The following is a 15843-nucleotide window of genomic DNA, read 5'->3' as shown; positions in this document are numbered from 1 at the left end:
CATCTTTCAGAGTTTTGATCAGAGTTAAGGTTATGTGGTAGTGAAACCTTTTATCCTTATTGGGTAAGAGTGGTAGATTTACTATATGGTGGCTGCCTGTGTCTGTTCAGCTACTGGAATTCTGAAAGTAACAAGATAAATTTAATAAATATATTGTCATTAAGAAGCTCTAACTAGATTCTTAAACAAACTGTTTCTTTTAGAGAGAGGTGTGTATTTACATAGGTAGTCTGAACCTTCCAGGCTGATAAGAGCATCTGTTTCTTAATTGTTGAATGGAGGTGATGTTTGGCTAAGGTGGATAATTAGCTAATATTTAAATAACTAAGCAGCTTGGACAGCACTAAGAGTCCTTTATCAGAACTGAGCCTTATTCAGGCTCAGGTCCCGCACTTACCTCCGCCAATATTCATATTTACTTCCTACTTTACTTAAATAATTACATATTTACTTAGCATTTATTGCATGAAGCCCACAGCACGCTTGGCAAACACGGACATTTTCCAGTGTACCTGTTATTAAGCATATTTGTATCTCTGATATGACATCAGAGGATGACAGGGAGGGAAAAAACACTCAAAAAGGGAATATAATAATTCTTGAAACATAATTCTCCAGCTATTGTGATTTTTCCACTTGTTTTAGAAGAGGAATAGAATTCTGTGCTCAGCACAGCAGCTTTGTTCTTTTAAAAGAAGATTTTGGTTTCTAGGCAGAGTATAATGAGCCCAGATTTGATGGCAAACTTGGAGAAAAAAAGGCAGTGTTGGATGGGTGTTTATAATAGGACACCTTTCGCTTGGCTGTCTGGCTTGCATTCACCTGAGCAGCAGCCAGTAGAGGGTAGTATGTTCATGGAAACATTGCAATGTCTGAGTCTTCTGTCACAGATGTAGCTCACAAAACAAACTGTGGTTTTGTGATTCAGTGGTTTTTTGAAGCCATCTAACAAACCCCTAAACACCAGAGATGAGTTGCTGAGACATAATAGTTTTCAAAAGTCTGAATTAATCATGCAGGGAGTCTGACCAGAACTTCTGGGGAAAAAGCTTGTTGGAAGCAGGAATTGATTATGGATTCTGGGGATGTCTGTGGTTGTTGTTCCCATTCCATAACAAATGAAATAAATATTGATTCTGATAAGTCTCGTCTGCCTAACTCTATTTTTCTTCCTCTCTCTTAGTGTTGTACTTTGCCTTTGCCAGCCGGCTGCTGCCATGGATATACCAGTCTTCATTCTTGCTGGGATCCTTGTGCATTGTGTGTTCTTGGTCTCCATTTTTGACATCTACTTCAGCTCTCCCCTCGTCCATGGAATGACACCTCAGCAGACTCCGCTGCCGCCTCCGGCAAAGCGTCTTGTGCTTTTTGTTGCTGATGGCCTGCGAGCAGATTCTCTGTATGAGCTGGACAGCAATGGCACACCCCGGGCACCTTACCTGCGGTAAGCCCAAAACTGTGCTGACCTACAGGGTTTTGCTTCTGGATGCAGCTCTACACAATGTTGGGAAAAGAACAAGAAGAACAACAGTCGTGTGGCTTCAGTACTGCCTTCCTTCTGCTCTCGAAGTAACCAACTTTGCAGTGTTACACTGTGCAGAAATGCATGAGCTTGGGTTGGTGTCCCTTGTCAGGAAAGCTACTAAAACTAGGACAGTGTAAATTGAGTCCATATTGTCCCCTGAACTCTACAGGTAGCCAGTAACTGAGAGGGGAGTGAACTTTCTCCATTCACATCAGCATGGTATCAATTCTGAAGCCTGGCAATTGCTAATTTAAACTGCTTCCTGGATGCTCAGTTTAACAGTAGTAGTACATTAATGTGCTTGGCTTCTAATTCTAAGCTAGTGACAAAACTTTTTAAGGAGTGATTAAAAGAGATGTCCTGAATAGATCTAACAGCAGGCTGCCACTTCCTCTTTATTCCACCCTTCCTGTGTGCATGACCTTGTTGCCTCCCTTGTACTCTCTACAGTGTGTGTCTAATTGCTGAAAGGAATGATTTAGTTTAAGGCTGTGAAAAAGAAATCCTGCTTAAAAAAGTGTTTAAAGTCATATCCTTGTGTGCTTAGAAATAATTTTTGTTAACTTTCCCTGTCTCCTTATGCCGGGGTGATTATTTGAGCATAAGACAATTTTCTAGACTGAAAAAAAGGCAGTATTAAATAAGGCTATTTTTGTGTGATCATATAATTGTTGGGCTTGAATATCAGAGCAAACCCAAATAATCAGTCATCTGAAGCTCTTAGGGCTTTTGCAGTCTGCTGCTGCAAAAGTAGTACAGAAATGTGAGGAGTCCTTTCCACGTTGCTTGCCAACCAATTTGGGCTTACTTGTACTTCCCTCTGCTGCTGTTACTGTTTTTATAAGGTGCCGTCTGCCACTGGCAGGTGTCTGCCACATCAGTGTGAGCTTACCATGTTGTATTCTAGCAGCAGACTTCACACTTATTCCAGAGCAGTTTCTTTTTTTAGCAGTAAAACTGTTGGTCTTTTGGACCACCAACCAGCACATCAAGGTATGAGTGCTATAATGGCCCCATCACTGGGAGCAGGGGTGAGCAGTGGCCAGGAAAAAGTTATAATCAGGATTTTTTTTTTACTAAATGGTTTCAGGTTTTAAGTTTTATCCACTCAGCATTGTGGACAGATGGAATGTAGGAGAATAGAGATCGTGGTGAAGGTAATCTCACACCTAAGGAGTTACAGCTGTGCTAATTACCAAGAATTAGGAACAGGCCTGGGTACTATAAAAGAGCAGGTTGGCTGGTCCAGAAGTTTGATGGGGTTTGTTGGCTGTGCTGTGAGGAAGAAGGAGTCAGTGCTGTGAGGAGCTGCCCATGAGAAATCACCAAGAAGGTGTGGAGCTTTTGTAATAAGATGACAACACAGCATTATTGTGCTTATATTGAAAAAAGGTAAACTCTGTACTAGCTTGTCTACTGCTGGAAAATTGTCACTTTTGCTTTCTCTGCTTGACTGTGTTTGTGGAGTTAGTGACTTTCTATTTCAAAATCTGTAGAACTAAAGCATTGTCAATGGTGCTGAAAGTACGTGGGTGAATGGAAGGGAAGAACTGCCTTGTAACAAGCAAAGATGCCGGTAGGTTGCTGAGTGGAGGAAAATGCCAGTAGAGGTGTGAAGTGCCATCTGTAATTCCTTATCTCTCATTCTGTATAGAAGTACATATGTGTGTGAGCGTGTACATGTGAGAGGTGGTGAAAAGAAAAAACCAGGCAGTATGCTGTGCCTTTTAAAATGTGGAGGATCAGGCAGTCCAGAGCATGTCTTCAGATCTATTGCATGAGCTGCCACAATTTTGAAGCAACAGGTTCAGTGTTTGTTCCTGAACCTTTGAGCTGCACAACTTCCATAAGTTAGCTTTGTTAACAGGCTGACAAGATCATGTATTAGTTTCTGAAAGTGTTTCCTTTTTTATTCTGCCAAGTTGCTACTGTCTGAACGTTCCTTTCAATAATACTAACTCAAGGTATATGCAATTTAATATAAGTTTTACTTTTTTGCATGTTCATTCTTAAGTTCTAAGTGTTCAGTCCCTTACCTGCTTTATAGTAGTGGGCAACATAACAGCCAGATGATAGCCTTATCCAAGTGGAGTTCCTTGGGAACTACTGCATTGTTAATGAGGAAAGATTGTCTTTAAGTGAGCAAGAGCCATTCTTGTAGCAATGTGCTATTAAAAGAAGCAAAGTTTTAGTAGGTACATAGAATTAAAAATAAATATCCATTAGGTTTGAAGTAGGTTGTTGGATAATACATGTATGCCAAGTACCTAGTCTTCCACAATATTAATGAAAAATCTGGTTTTCAGCAGTGTTGTCATAGCTGTGAGGGCTAGTAAGCGATCTGAATTGCTGCAGTAGTGATTTCAGGGAAGATGTTTTCTTCCTTGCCTGTCATGTTTCAGCCATATTACTATATCATATTAATACTTAACATTATTATTATTATGGGTGGCTAATGTTTATGCTGTCATGGAAATTAATTTTTTTCAGTGGTTCTTTTGAGTACAAGGCTTTGAAGTCATTCTAAGTATCTAAATGAATTTTGAGTAGGTAAATGACAAATTTGTATGTCATTTTTTCTGCCTTGTATGTGTTATTGTTCACATCAGATCCTGAAGTCCTCCTATTGTTGACAAGAGAAGGTAAAGAATTACTTTCCAATTCAATAGAAATAAAATTCTAATTAAATCAATTTTCTACCTGTTGTTACAATGTAAGTCTGAAGAGATCTGCAAGAGTTTTATTTTTGTTTTAAATCTTTCACGGATGTTAGTGCAATACATCCTGATCAGACTGTAGTGAGGAAAATAAGAAACCACTTTGACGAATACATAAATCCTTTTTTCTAATTACTTTTTTTAGTACGACTTGCATTATGTCCTAGCTGAGGTTATAGTAGGAATAACAAATTAGAGAGGTATGTCTCTATATACCTTCATATTCCTCAGTGTAGTATTTGGGCTATTCCAAGTAGTTCTGTGAGCTTTCAAGTAATTCTGAGGATGTGAGGTCTAAGGTGAATTTTAAAAACACCCAAACAAATGGTAAGTGCTGTAAGCTTGAAGTGGAGCCTGAAATTTTAGGGTGTTTAAAGGCATGAACTCAGAGTTTACTTGGACTAAAACATACATAGCAAATTTGGTAGCTTATATCATTAACAACAAAATTTAATTTCCTGGCAACTTGACTGTTAAAAACAACTCTGAATTTTTTCTAGAAGATTCTGCTGTTCTTTTCCCAAAAATCAGTAAAAGATATGTCCTGTTGTATTTTGTCTTCTTTTTTTCCTATGCTCTGATAGTGAGCAGTGAATCTTTGTTCTTCCAGAAGATGGAGACAAGAAAACAGCATATAATAACACTCACCTCTTGCTTCCTGACGGGCTCCAGCTGTTCAGATTTTCGGCAGATGAGAATAGTTTATGAGGCTGTTTCTTATGCTTGGGCTTTGTCCTCTATTTTCTTTGGTTTTTATCTGTTGTAACTATTTGCTGTATGTGCATAAACCCTAGACACTTGATGTGTTTCTGTGCATGTGGTGCATGCACAGAATTCTCTTTCACTTCAGTGTAATTGCAAAAGATACAAGGTTTACTTAAATTTTCTTCTTGTTGCCAAGATTATTTGCACCTTAGATTTATGTGGGGTTCAAATTCTCTTAATGCTGCTTCCAAGATTCAGTACAGATAAAGCCAGACATGGTCACAAAAGCTAATTATAATTGAGTGTATTTAGAAAGTAAGGTAAGATTGAATTAGACACTTTCAGGCTAAATGGAAAGAACAAAGAAGAGTAACATCAGGCAGAAACAATCTGGTGGGGGGGGGAAGCTCAAGAGGAAAGCAGCAGAAAAAAATAGCATGTTAATTTTAAGTGTATTGGAACACCAGCAGAACTCATCTGTTTGCAGTGCTGATGGGCCACAAGTGTGATGTTCTCTGTGTGATGTTGCAATATAGAGCTGCTTGTAGGTTAATGTTCTGCCTGTTTTGCTGCACAGCAGGTGGTAGTGAAAATCTGTTTTAGTCTGGGTTTTGGGGCTTTTTTTGCATTTCCTGCCTCACATCTACCTGTCACTCTTTTTGTCTGGAATTTGTTGGACTTTGGCAAGTCATGAAAGTTAACTGCCTTGAATCCTTTTTTCAGGAGTATTCTGGAGAATAATGGCAGCTGGGGAATCTCTCACACCCGGGTCCCAACAGAATCCAGGCCAGGGCACGTTGCACTTATTGCTGGATTTTATGAAGATGTCAGTGCAGTTGCTAAAGGTAGGCTGGTCCTAAAGCTTTGAATGTTGTCCTCCAAAGTACAGTGTTTCACCGATGTGCTGGGTTTCTGGGTGATTATTGATAAATACCTGTGTTGTAGTTTGTATGCCAAGATGATATTGAAAAAAGTAATTTTGGATGGATTTTCAAATCCTAATATTGATATCTAAGAAAATAGCTTACATAAATTAATATTTTTTTAGTATGGTTGATTTTAGCAGCCTGAACCTAAAAGCAGAAGCATCTTACGGCCTCACCTCTTCATGTAACAGTTTTCAGTTATCATTTGGGATGCACTAGGATATGGCTGAATAGAGGTTGCAAAGAAGAAATTAACTGCAGTGTCTCAGCTGAACCATTGCTAGCTTGAATTGGAGAATCTGGAGCAAAATAAAGTAAAAGCTCCAAGCCCATGTTTTGTCCAGAGCTTTTACGGAGTGTTTGGGGCTTATTTATGTGGAACAAACCTTTGTATAACTGAGTTGGTCTTTTGTGTGCTCCTCTGCCTTCCCCCAGGCTTCCAGGCCTGAGCACTAGTCATGTGTGCTGGTTTTGGACAGGGGTGATGAGAGGAATTACTTGATCTTGTCCATGTTCCTCGTGAAAACATTCTCCCTTCTGACAATAACTACAAATGCAGGATTGGCGGGGATACTGAGTTAAGAGCAACTCCATGTTTCTGTCAAGTGCCTTTTCATGGAAACAGAGAATCTTGATGGTTTTATTGTGAGGAAATACAACATGGCTTCTGGAAATATATAAGTGTGTATCTTATTGCCTGAAATGCCAAAAACTGAGTTCAGGCAATAGGAGATGCAGAATTCAGTCAAGTGTTAACTGTTTAGAAGGTAAACAAACCTGTGTGCTTTGTTTGAAACCCTGCATAATGAGATTGGCCTGGGTTTTCAGCTCACTCCATAATGAATGGGGGAGTAATTATAATAGATGTTTAAATGAAATTAAAATCAAGATGCACAAATTTGAGTTAATTGTGAAATAATTTAGGGGAAACATAAAAAAGAACCCACAACATTTTGAATGGACTATCAATTTTAGCAGTCAAAGATCTTCTAGCAATGCCATTTAAATGCAGGTGTGTTTGTTTAACAGGATGGAAGGAGAATCCAGTGGAATTTGACTCTGTTTTCAATGAAAGTAAATATACCTGGAGCTGGGGAAGCCCAGATATTTTGCCAATGTTTGCAAAAGGTAAGACTTAATTTTATGAATCTTTAACATATAGTTATCAGGTAGTAAAATATACACACTTAGCATTTTTGAGTTAGAGCAGAAGGTAAAAAAAGTATTTTCAGTTTGTGTATTTCTGTATACTTGATTTCTGGATTGTGAAATGAAGATGGGGTAGAGGAAAAGAAGTAGGCTTTTGATGAAGATATCACTCTTTATTACTCATTTATTTAAATAGACTTTAGCTAATTTTGTGAGTACACTAAAAGAAAACACCTTTAGTTACAAGGACGTAGTATTTCTTTCTTTGGTGAGGTTTAAAACTCTTGTTTTGCAAGCCTACAGCTGAGATTTTTCTTCAAACCTGCAGTTTCTGGTGAGCTGGGAGATAGAATTGCAGCCATGCTTTTTCAGTGTCAGAGCTGAAGAAGCAGCTTCTTGTGGCTTATCCTGCTTCTACTCAAAACATGAATATGTCAGGGGAAGAACTGTGTGCAAGCAAGAACTTCCTGGTACTGTTCCTGAAGCTGAGGTCTTTTGCCTGTGGTGTGCAGTGTGTTAAAGTCTTGTCAGCCCAGTGCAGTTGGTGTTTGAGCAGGCAGAGATTGCTGAGCAATGCTTCAAACGTTTAAAGGTTCTCCAAGTTTAATATTGTTGTTTTCTTGGAAGAATGAGTACATATGCACCCTTTCACATCATCTCAGAATAAACAGACTTGAGTGAAAAGGGGACAAGCTAAGGGCATGTGCTGCTGTTCTGTTCTGGGCATTGGTATTGACACATAATAAGAAAAAATGGGATAGGCAGGATAGGAGCGGAATGTAATATTGGTTTAGAGAAAATATACATCATATTTCTCATGATGATTCTTGAACTCTTTCTGAACTCATGTCTCTTCCCCCTCACATCCTGACATTCCCCCCCACGCCCCTCTTTTCTGCTCTTTGCTTAAGCCTCATGAATTTATGATGAGCTGTAAAAATATCTCCTGATAATTTCCCATGACCTCAGATTACAGCTTGTATTTGGAAATAGTGTGATGGTGGTGGGGAGAGGGGAAAGGTAGTTGCCCTTGCACAGATTATTTGTGTTTTAAGGGATATGTTCTTGGGAAAATATTTGGGGAATTCAAGAACTTCCCAGAGCCCTGTCTTTTTACTGGTTTTGTTTGAGTAAGATGATAAGCAGAGGGCTTGTGAGCAGCTTTGATGTTATCTGAAGAGATGTGCAAGGATAATACTCTCTATATATATGGCTTGTTCTGAGTGGTATCAACAATGCAAATGCAGCTTCCTTTTGCAGGGGGTAAGAAAATCCCCCAAAGCTGGCAAAGTTTAATGTATCTGAGAAGTAGATGCTGTGTCAGAGCATGAATCATGATTTCATGATAGGATAGATTAATTTCTTTTAGAAAAAGATAGTTGCCTTTCTTTCAACGTGGCCAAGTTTCCTAGTATGGAAGGCAAAGGAATCAAGTGTTTGTTCTTTAGTTTTAAAAAAAAAAACCAAGAAGGAGATAGGGGCACACATAGCTCAATTTCTCTTTTCATGTTGCAAATTACTGAGGCCACAGGACTCTTGTGTACATTTTGTCATGCCAATATGTTCCAATTTTACTGTTTCACTACTTGCATTGGATTATGCATAAAGACAATATGACACCTACTACCTTTTGGGAAGGATAGAAAAATCCTTTGTTTCCTGTCATTGTCTATTTTTTCTAGGTACTTTTCTTGTAATAAAATATATATTTCAAGAAAATAGTTGAGAATTCTAGAAGTTAAAAAATGACAGATTTTTTTTAAAATATCAAAATAGAGATACAAGAAATCAAAATAAATTTGGCAAAGTTTTAATGGCTGTGTGATTAGTATTTCGGTTTGAGGAAAATGTCTGAAGTACCTCTGTATGTTCAGCAGGATAAAAAGGGGTTTTTGACTATTAATAATTTATTAGCTATTAGAAACAAAAGGTATTTGTTTCTAATAGTTAAACTCACTTAAGATACACAAATTCATGGTGCTAATTTTAACTTTATTTTCTGTGATGTTTTTAGATTATAACCTTGAAATAATCTAAAAATAACAGGGTTTGAAAATGCCTGTTTTGTTTCCTTAAAACTTGGAATTTCTCTTCTAGACTTGCCAGGATTTGAGGTTTGACCTGAAAAATCCAGCCCTGTACTGTTCTGTCAGTGGTCTGGGTTGGAGTGTATTACAATGTTGTGCTGGAAAAGGAGCTGAGGGTGTTGCTTCTCTGAGGGGAAGTAGATAATACTAGTTTGTTACATCCAGGTTGCCCTTTGTTTCATGGGTTCCCCTTCTCTTTTTTGGAAGCTTCCAGAAAGTTTAGGGTCATTGTTTTACCTTGAGTATGAAGAAAGGTATCATCAAGATCATGGGAACAACTGGGACAAACCATTGTCAGGATTATTCTGGACAGACAGACCTCTCAATCTTCTTATTGTTAAACAATGCAGAATTTCTCACACCCCTCACATGGCTGTATTTGATGACAGCTCTCTGATGACCACACACTGTCCTGCTCAGTGTCTGACTGTCTTCGTGTATTCATCCTTTTTTACCCTCTTTTGTGTCTGCAAAATTTGCTGGCAAATTCTCCTGCTGGTCTGGACTCTGACCCATGACAGACTTGTCAGAGGCACAACCTGCCCCACTAGCAGAGCGAGACATTGACTTTCTGCAGGACATAATTCTTATTTTAAGAGTGTGATAACTTCATCCCGATCCGAATATTTGCATATTAGGAAAAATTTGCATATTGTTGCTGAGTGTGAGATACAGTGGCAAAGAAGAGAGCAAAAGCAATAGATGGTATCTTGTTTGGGAGTTTTTGCTACCTCCAGTTATTTCCCGTAGTGTAATGGCATCATCAAACCCAGCAGAGCTCTGTCCTTCTAAAAGATGTTTTCATCCCTAACTTTCTACTACTTCTCTATCCATCTTTGCTTCCTCATTCCCAGACTTTAAAAAAGTGTTGGCATGCTGTTGCCTGTCCCCTCAAGCAACAGAACTAAAATATTTCCTAACATTTTGCATAGGAAAAGTTCTTACTAAAACCCAAAACAAACAAAACAAAAAACAACAGAAAAAAGGAAAGAAAAGAAACATTTATTCTATGAGCTATGCAGGCACTTTCAAAACTTTCCTGGTATGGCTTCATTTTCCCACCATTTCTCTTTATAGCAGTGCAGGGTTGGGTGGATTGTTTTGTTTTGCTTTGGTAGAAATTAGAAATGGGTAAGTGATAGATGTGTTCTTTTGTTCTTCTGCAAACTGTGCTGTCATTTAGCTTCTTTAGTGTGGCACTTCTCAAGGAAGGACTCCTCAGGTTTGCTGTGACACTGTGGAAAAACACTACAGCATTCTATCCTCTTAGACTATCAGTCATCCTGGCAGTGATGGACAGGACTTATTTCTTCTTTTCAACTCATTTGTCCACCGATTGGAATGCCTGCATTCACTTTTAATGCCTGGCAGTATTTTCTTCTTTTTCTTTTAGGCTGAGAACTGCAGTGAGTGTTCTGTGTTATAAGTAGTAGTAACATCTCCAGAGGCGCAGGGGAGAGCTGCATCAGAAAATCTGTGCCAGCTTTCATCTTCCTGGCCTGAAATACCTGCATCCCTTTGTGTGGGTTTCCACATTATCTTGGTTCAGCAGCTGCCTTATCCTGGGATGTTGGTTCATTCACAAGCCTGGAAGCTTACACAACTGCATTACATAATTGTGACATACAGCAGATTGGATATATTCTCTCTGGTCATCAACTGATTGAAGAACATTTTCCCCTCTGGGAGTTTATATAGGCATAGTATGAATGGCACCCCTAAGCTGTAACAGCTCTGCCATTGATGGAATTGTTTAATTAAACTTCACCTAGCTTCAAATCGGTTCAGGACTTCAGGAAGTTGAATTTCTTGCCATTCTTTGTCTTCCCCCCAACCCCTCCCTTCTCTGCTTTGCTCCCTTTTCAGTGAGTAGAGAAGGGAGTTGCCTTGTCCAGATGCTGTGTTTGCACATCAGTGGCCCTTGTGTTGTAGTTTGTGACTGAACATAGTCGAGTAGTTCTCCCTTTTCTGTTTTGGATGCTTCTTTTAAAGATGCAGACTTTGAATATCTTGTCCCTGAAGTTGTCCACTGGGCCTTTGGTAGCTGGAATTGAAATACAGTAACCCTCCTGATGCCTTTGTTATATTTGTTATATGTGATATGTTTTCCTGTGGAAGAGACCTCATGGATAAGGCATTATCTTCTAAGATTCAGTTGAACTACCAAAAGCTGAGCATATTTTTCTTAAACAGCCTGCCCCCAAAACACTTGTTCAAATGAGACTATGAATATGTATCTTCCTTGGTTAGAAGTTTGTCTGTGAAATTCTTTGTTTCAAAACCAAATTCTATTTAATTTGCTTAAACTGGGATTTGGTTTTCTTCTATCTGCTTTTCCACATTTTATTTCCTTGCCTGAGCATCCTGGATAACATTGTTCTTCATTCCTCTGAGGTACTGATAAGCTAATGAGGTAAAATGTTATCCAGGCTTCCAAAAAGGATTAATTATGGGAAAGTTTAAAATAAGGATAAAATTTCTTTGACTTCTTTCAGGATCATGATTTTTGGTAGGTTTCTACTCCTGTGCAAGAAAGTATTTTTGACTGTGAGAAAGGCAAAAAATCTCATGTCTTGTTTGCCATCTATATTGTTGTTGCAGGTGCTACTGGAGATCATGTTTATACGTTTTGTTATGCAGCAGAAAGTGAAGACTTTGGAGCAGAAGATGCAGCCAAGCTTGACATATGGGTTTTTGATCATGTTAAGGTAAGCAGAGAATCTTTTTATGCTACCTGTTTATAAAAAGCACAGTTGCATGCTAACTTTATCACAGAACCTGTTAACACTGTATCAGAGATCTAGAAAGTAAGAAAGTTTTGAAAGACCTATCACTTGGAGTCATAAATAAAAATTTCTTGAGTCAACTTTCATGACAAGTGTAATAGATGCTTAAAGGAAGTATTTGTCATTCAATGCTAATTAAAAAATTAATACTAATAAAGTTCCCTATAAAAACGTTCTTGGCTTTGTTTTGTTTGCCTATAATGTGAAACACATCTTGGAGTACTATAGATCCTTTAAGATCTTGAATGCAGAAATAAAAATTTCTTGAGTCAACTTTCATGACAAGTGTAATAGATGCTTAAAGGAAGTATTTGTCATTCAATGCTAATTAAAAAATTAATACTAATAAAAGTTCCCTATAAAAACATTCTTGGCTTTTTGTTTGCCTATAATGTGACACACATCTTGGAGTACTATAGACCCTTTAAGATCTTGAATGCATTTAGTTAAGGATTTTGTAACAGCTGTTGCAGCATGATAGAAATGATAAGTCTTTGTTATGAAAGCAAAATAAGCAATATTATGGACTTATTTTTTGTCAAGCTGTGTGACTTTTCCTGATAGATGTAGCTGGCTTCTGATTTTCTGCTGTGGCTCACACAGTGCTGTGGCTGCCAGAGCAGGCACAGTTTGTTTTGGGGACAGGGTGTGAGGTGGAGGCAGCTTAGGACCCGGAGCTGTACAATTTGTTCCTGTGGTGCTCTGCTCAGCTGACTTGGGTCAGTGCTGGTTTGTGACTGTTGTTTTCTGTGACACTCTCACCATGTTAATACTCCAAGGCACATGATTTCTGATTATTTGTTAATTCCTTTATTTATGTTATTCCATGCTACCTCATTTGTTCTGGATTAAGAAATTCTGGTAGTCGGCATTGGTGTATAAATATCTGTATCACTGAAGCAATTAAGTGAGTTACTTTCTGGATCTCATAATGATCTTAATGGAGTTTCAGACTTAAAACTTTTTTTCACAACATCTCTGGGCTGTATGCATTAGTATAGCTAACCAGCATAAATCAAATCAAACAAAAAACAAAATAAATCAATAAACCAAATCATCATCTATTTAGAAAGTGAAAGGTAGTTCTGCTTTAAACAGTGACATAGGGTGGAAAAGTTCATTAGAGTTTGCTAATTTTCAAAGGAAGTGATTTTCAGAGTTTGCAGGTGAAAAGATGTTTTTTCTAAGTGCCATCATTTCCCTGAATGTGCACTTGTGCCATGTTGTGTGTTGCATATGAATAATACAAATCAAATTAGGCTGTCAGTTACACTTCAGTAGCTGTTGTCATAAAGTTGCACCCTGCTGTCATTTGAAGCTGCACAAGTATATGAGGGTGGTACTACCTTTCTTTTGCTTCAGAACACCTAATGGCATTTATCCTTTCAAGCTATAATGATATGTTTAAAATATATGTCATTACTGATTACTTTTTCCTTGGAGCCAGCACCATTATTTTAAGACTTATTTTGCCCATCTAAATTCCCTACTGTGGATGGATAGGACTTGATTGACTGGCATAAGCCACACATTCCATTAATCATCTCTTCAACTACACATCAACAATTGCTTCAGGAGAGTGAAACTTGAGGCTTACTGAAACCAAGGTCACTCTATTATAGCTCAAACAACTTTCAGCTGTGCTTGTGAGATATATATAAGTAGGAGTGGCAGTATGCTGGAATCTAAATTCTGCTTTGCCTACTCTCTTTTTTCCTTCTTTGTATTTTATCTCAAGTATTTAACAATATATTGTTTAATTCATATGTTGGCCAACCTTGTCCCTGGATTTCTTCCTCTTTAGGAAGCAAAAACCACCAAATGTACCTCTCTACTTTGCAGTCCACAGGTCCCAAGCATTATGAGGGCCACTTGTGCTTTCCTCTGCCCCAAAAAACGATGGGGTTAAAATGAAGAATGGCAAACTTATGTTTGGGCTGCTTTTCAGAGTGCTGGCACTCTGAAATTGCTTGTTCTCTTTCAAAATGGTAACTAACAGTAACTTACCATCAGGACATAGTGAACTCTTAACTACTTTTTATTTGTATCTATGCTTAAATAATGAGCAGAAGAAAAGTACGACACTTGATAGTTCTTGTCCTTGGTGGACTATGGTTTCTTTCTGGTTTTTGGGTTGTTTGGGGCTTCCTTTGGTGTGTTTGTGTTTTTTGTTGGTTCTTTTTTTTAAGAAGACGGCAAAATAAGCACGACTGGAGCTTAATCACTGAAATGTGGCTCTATGATTCTCAGTAAAATAACTTTTATCAAAATCATAGTTTGAGTCTGTGCTAAGAAACTAAGGAGCAAAATACTGGGAGTCTAGATTAACTAATGGGAAAAAAAAGTGTGGGTTTTTTCCTTTATTCTGTTCTCATTTTGAACACAGTATTCCATTCTTCCTTTGTGTGCTTTCTGCTGGAGAAAGGCCACCCAAGCCTTCAGACTGTCCTTTCTGTGCAGGGTGGTGGACGGAGTCCAGAACTGAATTATGTTAAACTTTGAAGCTCTGCAGACAGTGCTGTGACTGGATGTTGATTTGTGCCAGTGGATTTCAAGACAGATAGCTCTGCTCTAATTAGCAATGCAATGGTTTTATGGTTCATTTAAAATGTGTTAGTGTCTTGTGTATGATCATGCTCAAGGGATCCAAACCTGGCATATATGTTTGTCCTGGCTTTGTACTTTGTTTTACATCTGAAAACTGGCATAGCTATTTAAACTCTCCCATCAGGACAAATCAGTGTGCATGGCTTTAAGCAGCCAATTAAATTAACTTGTCCTAGATTAAGGAGCTTTGTGCAAGGAAAAAGTTTGGTTTCTCTAGTACATGCAGTCAGCAACAGTTTATCAGCTCTACTAAAGAATCATGCTTCCATGGAAGACACTGTTTGAGGGAACAAAAAGTCCCCAATTACTTAGATGTTTAACATTTTAAAGTTTGTATTTTGTTCAGACACTTGTAAATAATTTTTTAGACCTTCTAAGTAGTCTTTATTTCTTCTTTGCTTTCTCCCATCAGAGGGGGAAGGTGATTAGATCAAGATTTGACATAGTTATAACTAAAATTCTATTGTAGTAGTTCATTTAGTATTACATTATAATCAAGTTCACAGCTTGCTGTAGATGGGGAACTTTGTGCTAATCTCATTAAGTTGCATATCAGTTATAACCAGTGCATTATTTTGTTGTTAGTTGCAAGAAAATCAAACGAAGGTTGCCGGAATTAATTTAAAAAGAAAGGTGAAAGGAAGCTGTGGTCGTCTTGAGTCTAGACTTCCTGAAGGAAGGAGGTTCAGTTAGAGCAATATCAAACGAAGGTTGCCAGAATTAATTTAAAAAGAAAGGTGAAAGGAAGCTGTGGTCGTCTTGAGTCCAGCTCCCTTTGTGAAGGAGGTTCAGTTAGAGCAATGTGCTCAGGCCTTGCCCAGTCAAATTTTTACCATCTCCAAGGACAAACCTTTTAAGCAGCTGTTCCAATATCTGGCTATAGTTATGGTTTACCAAATAATTTTTTTAAAGTGTCTGTGTCTTGCTGCAGTTTTCCACTTTCCAAATTGTGAGTTTCCCCCTGTGTCATCTCTGAGGCCCTCTGATCAGTCTGGCTCAATCAGAGGATGGAAATTCCCTTCACCCTCATGGCAGATGGTTTTATGAAGCAATGGGACTTCTCCTTAGCTGTTTTTTCTTGAGCCTGGAAAAACTGTGTGCTCTCCGCCTCTTAATTGATTACTGCTGTCCCTGAAACTTCTTGGTGAGTTTCAGCTTACATATACAGTGGAGGCAATATTACTGAATAGAAGAAATAAAAGGGAAGAAAGACTAAAAAAGAATGGGACGGGAAGATAGTGATGGATTGGAAAGTAATACTGAGTAGAGGTAGGACTCAAGTTTTGTGAACACTGAGTACCAAAAAGAAGAGGCCTTTAGCAGGCTATAAGGAGATACAAG

At 38.3% G+C, this 15843-nt stretch overlaps 1 protein-coding gene across 4 annotated transcripts in view; it reads left to right on the top strand.

Moving 5' to 3' along the window:
- Nucleotides 1–15843, top strand: part of PIGN (phosphatidylinositol glycan anchor biosynthesis class N) — a 100745-nt gene that overhangs the window by 13345 nt on the left and 71557 nt on the right. For all 4 annotated transcript variants that reach the window (XM_039721942.1, XM_039721933.1, XM_039721950.1 and 1 more), the window contains exons 2-5: nt 1184–1444; nt 5671–5792; nt 6903–7001; nt 11711–11817. In XM_039721942.1, coding sequence (XP_039577876.1) covers nt 1218–1444; nt 5671–5792; nt 6903–7001; nt 11711–11817 — 555 coding nt within the window. In that variant the 5' untranslated portion in view covers nt 1184–1217. The remainder of the gene's footprint in view (nt 1–1183; nt 1445–5670; nt 5793–6902; nt 7002–11710; nt 11818–15843) is intronic.

Source organism: Passer montanus, unplaced genomic scaffold (assembly GCF_014805655.1).
Source record: "Passer montanus isolate IOZ18808 unplaced genomic scaffold, ASM1480565v1 scaffold107, whole genome shotgun sequence".
NCBI lineage: Eukaryota > Metazoa > Chordata > Aves > Passeriformes > Passeridae > Passer > Passer montanus.
The sequence above is the reverse complement of the archived record's forward strand: the minus strand, read 5'-3'. Positions and strand labels throughout refer to the sequence as shown.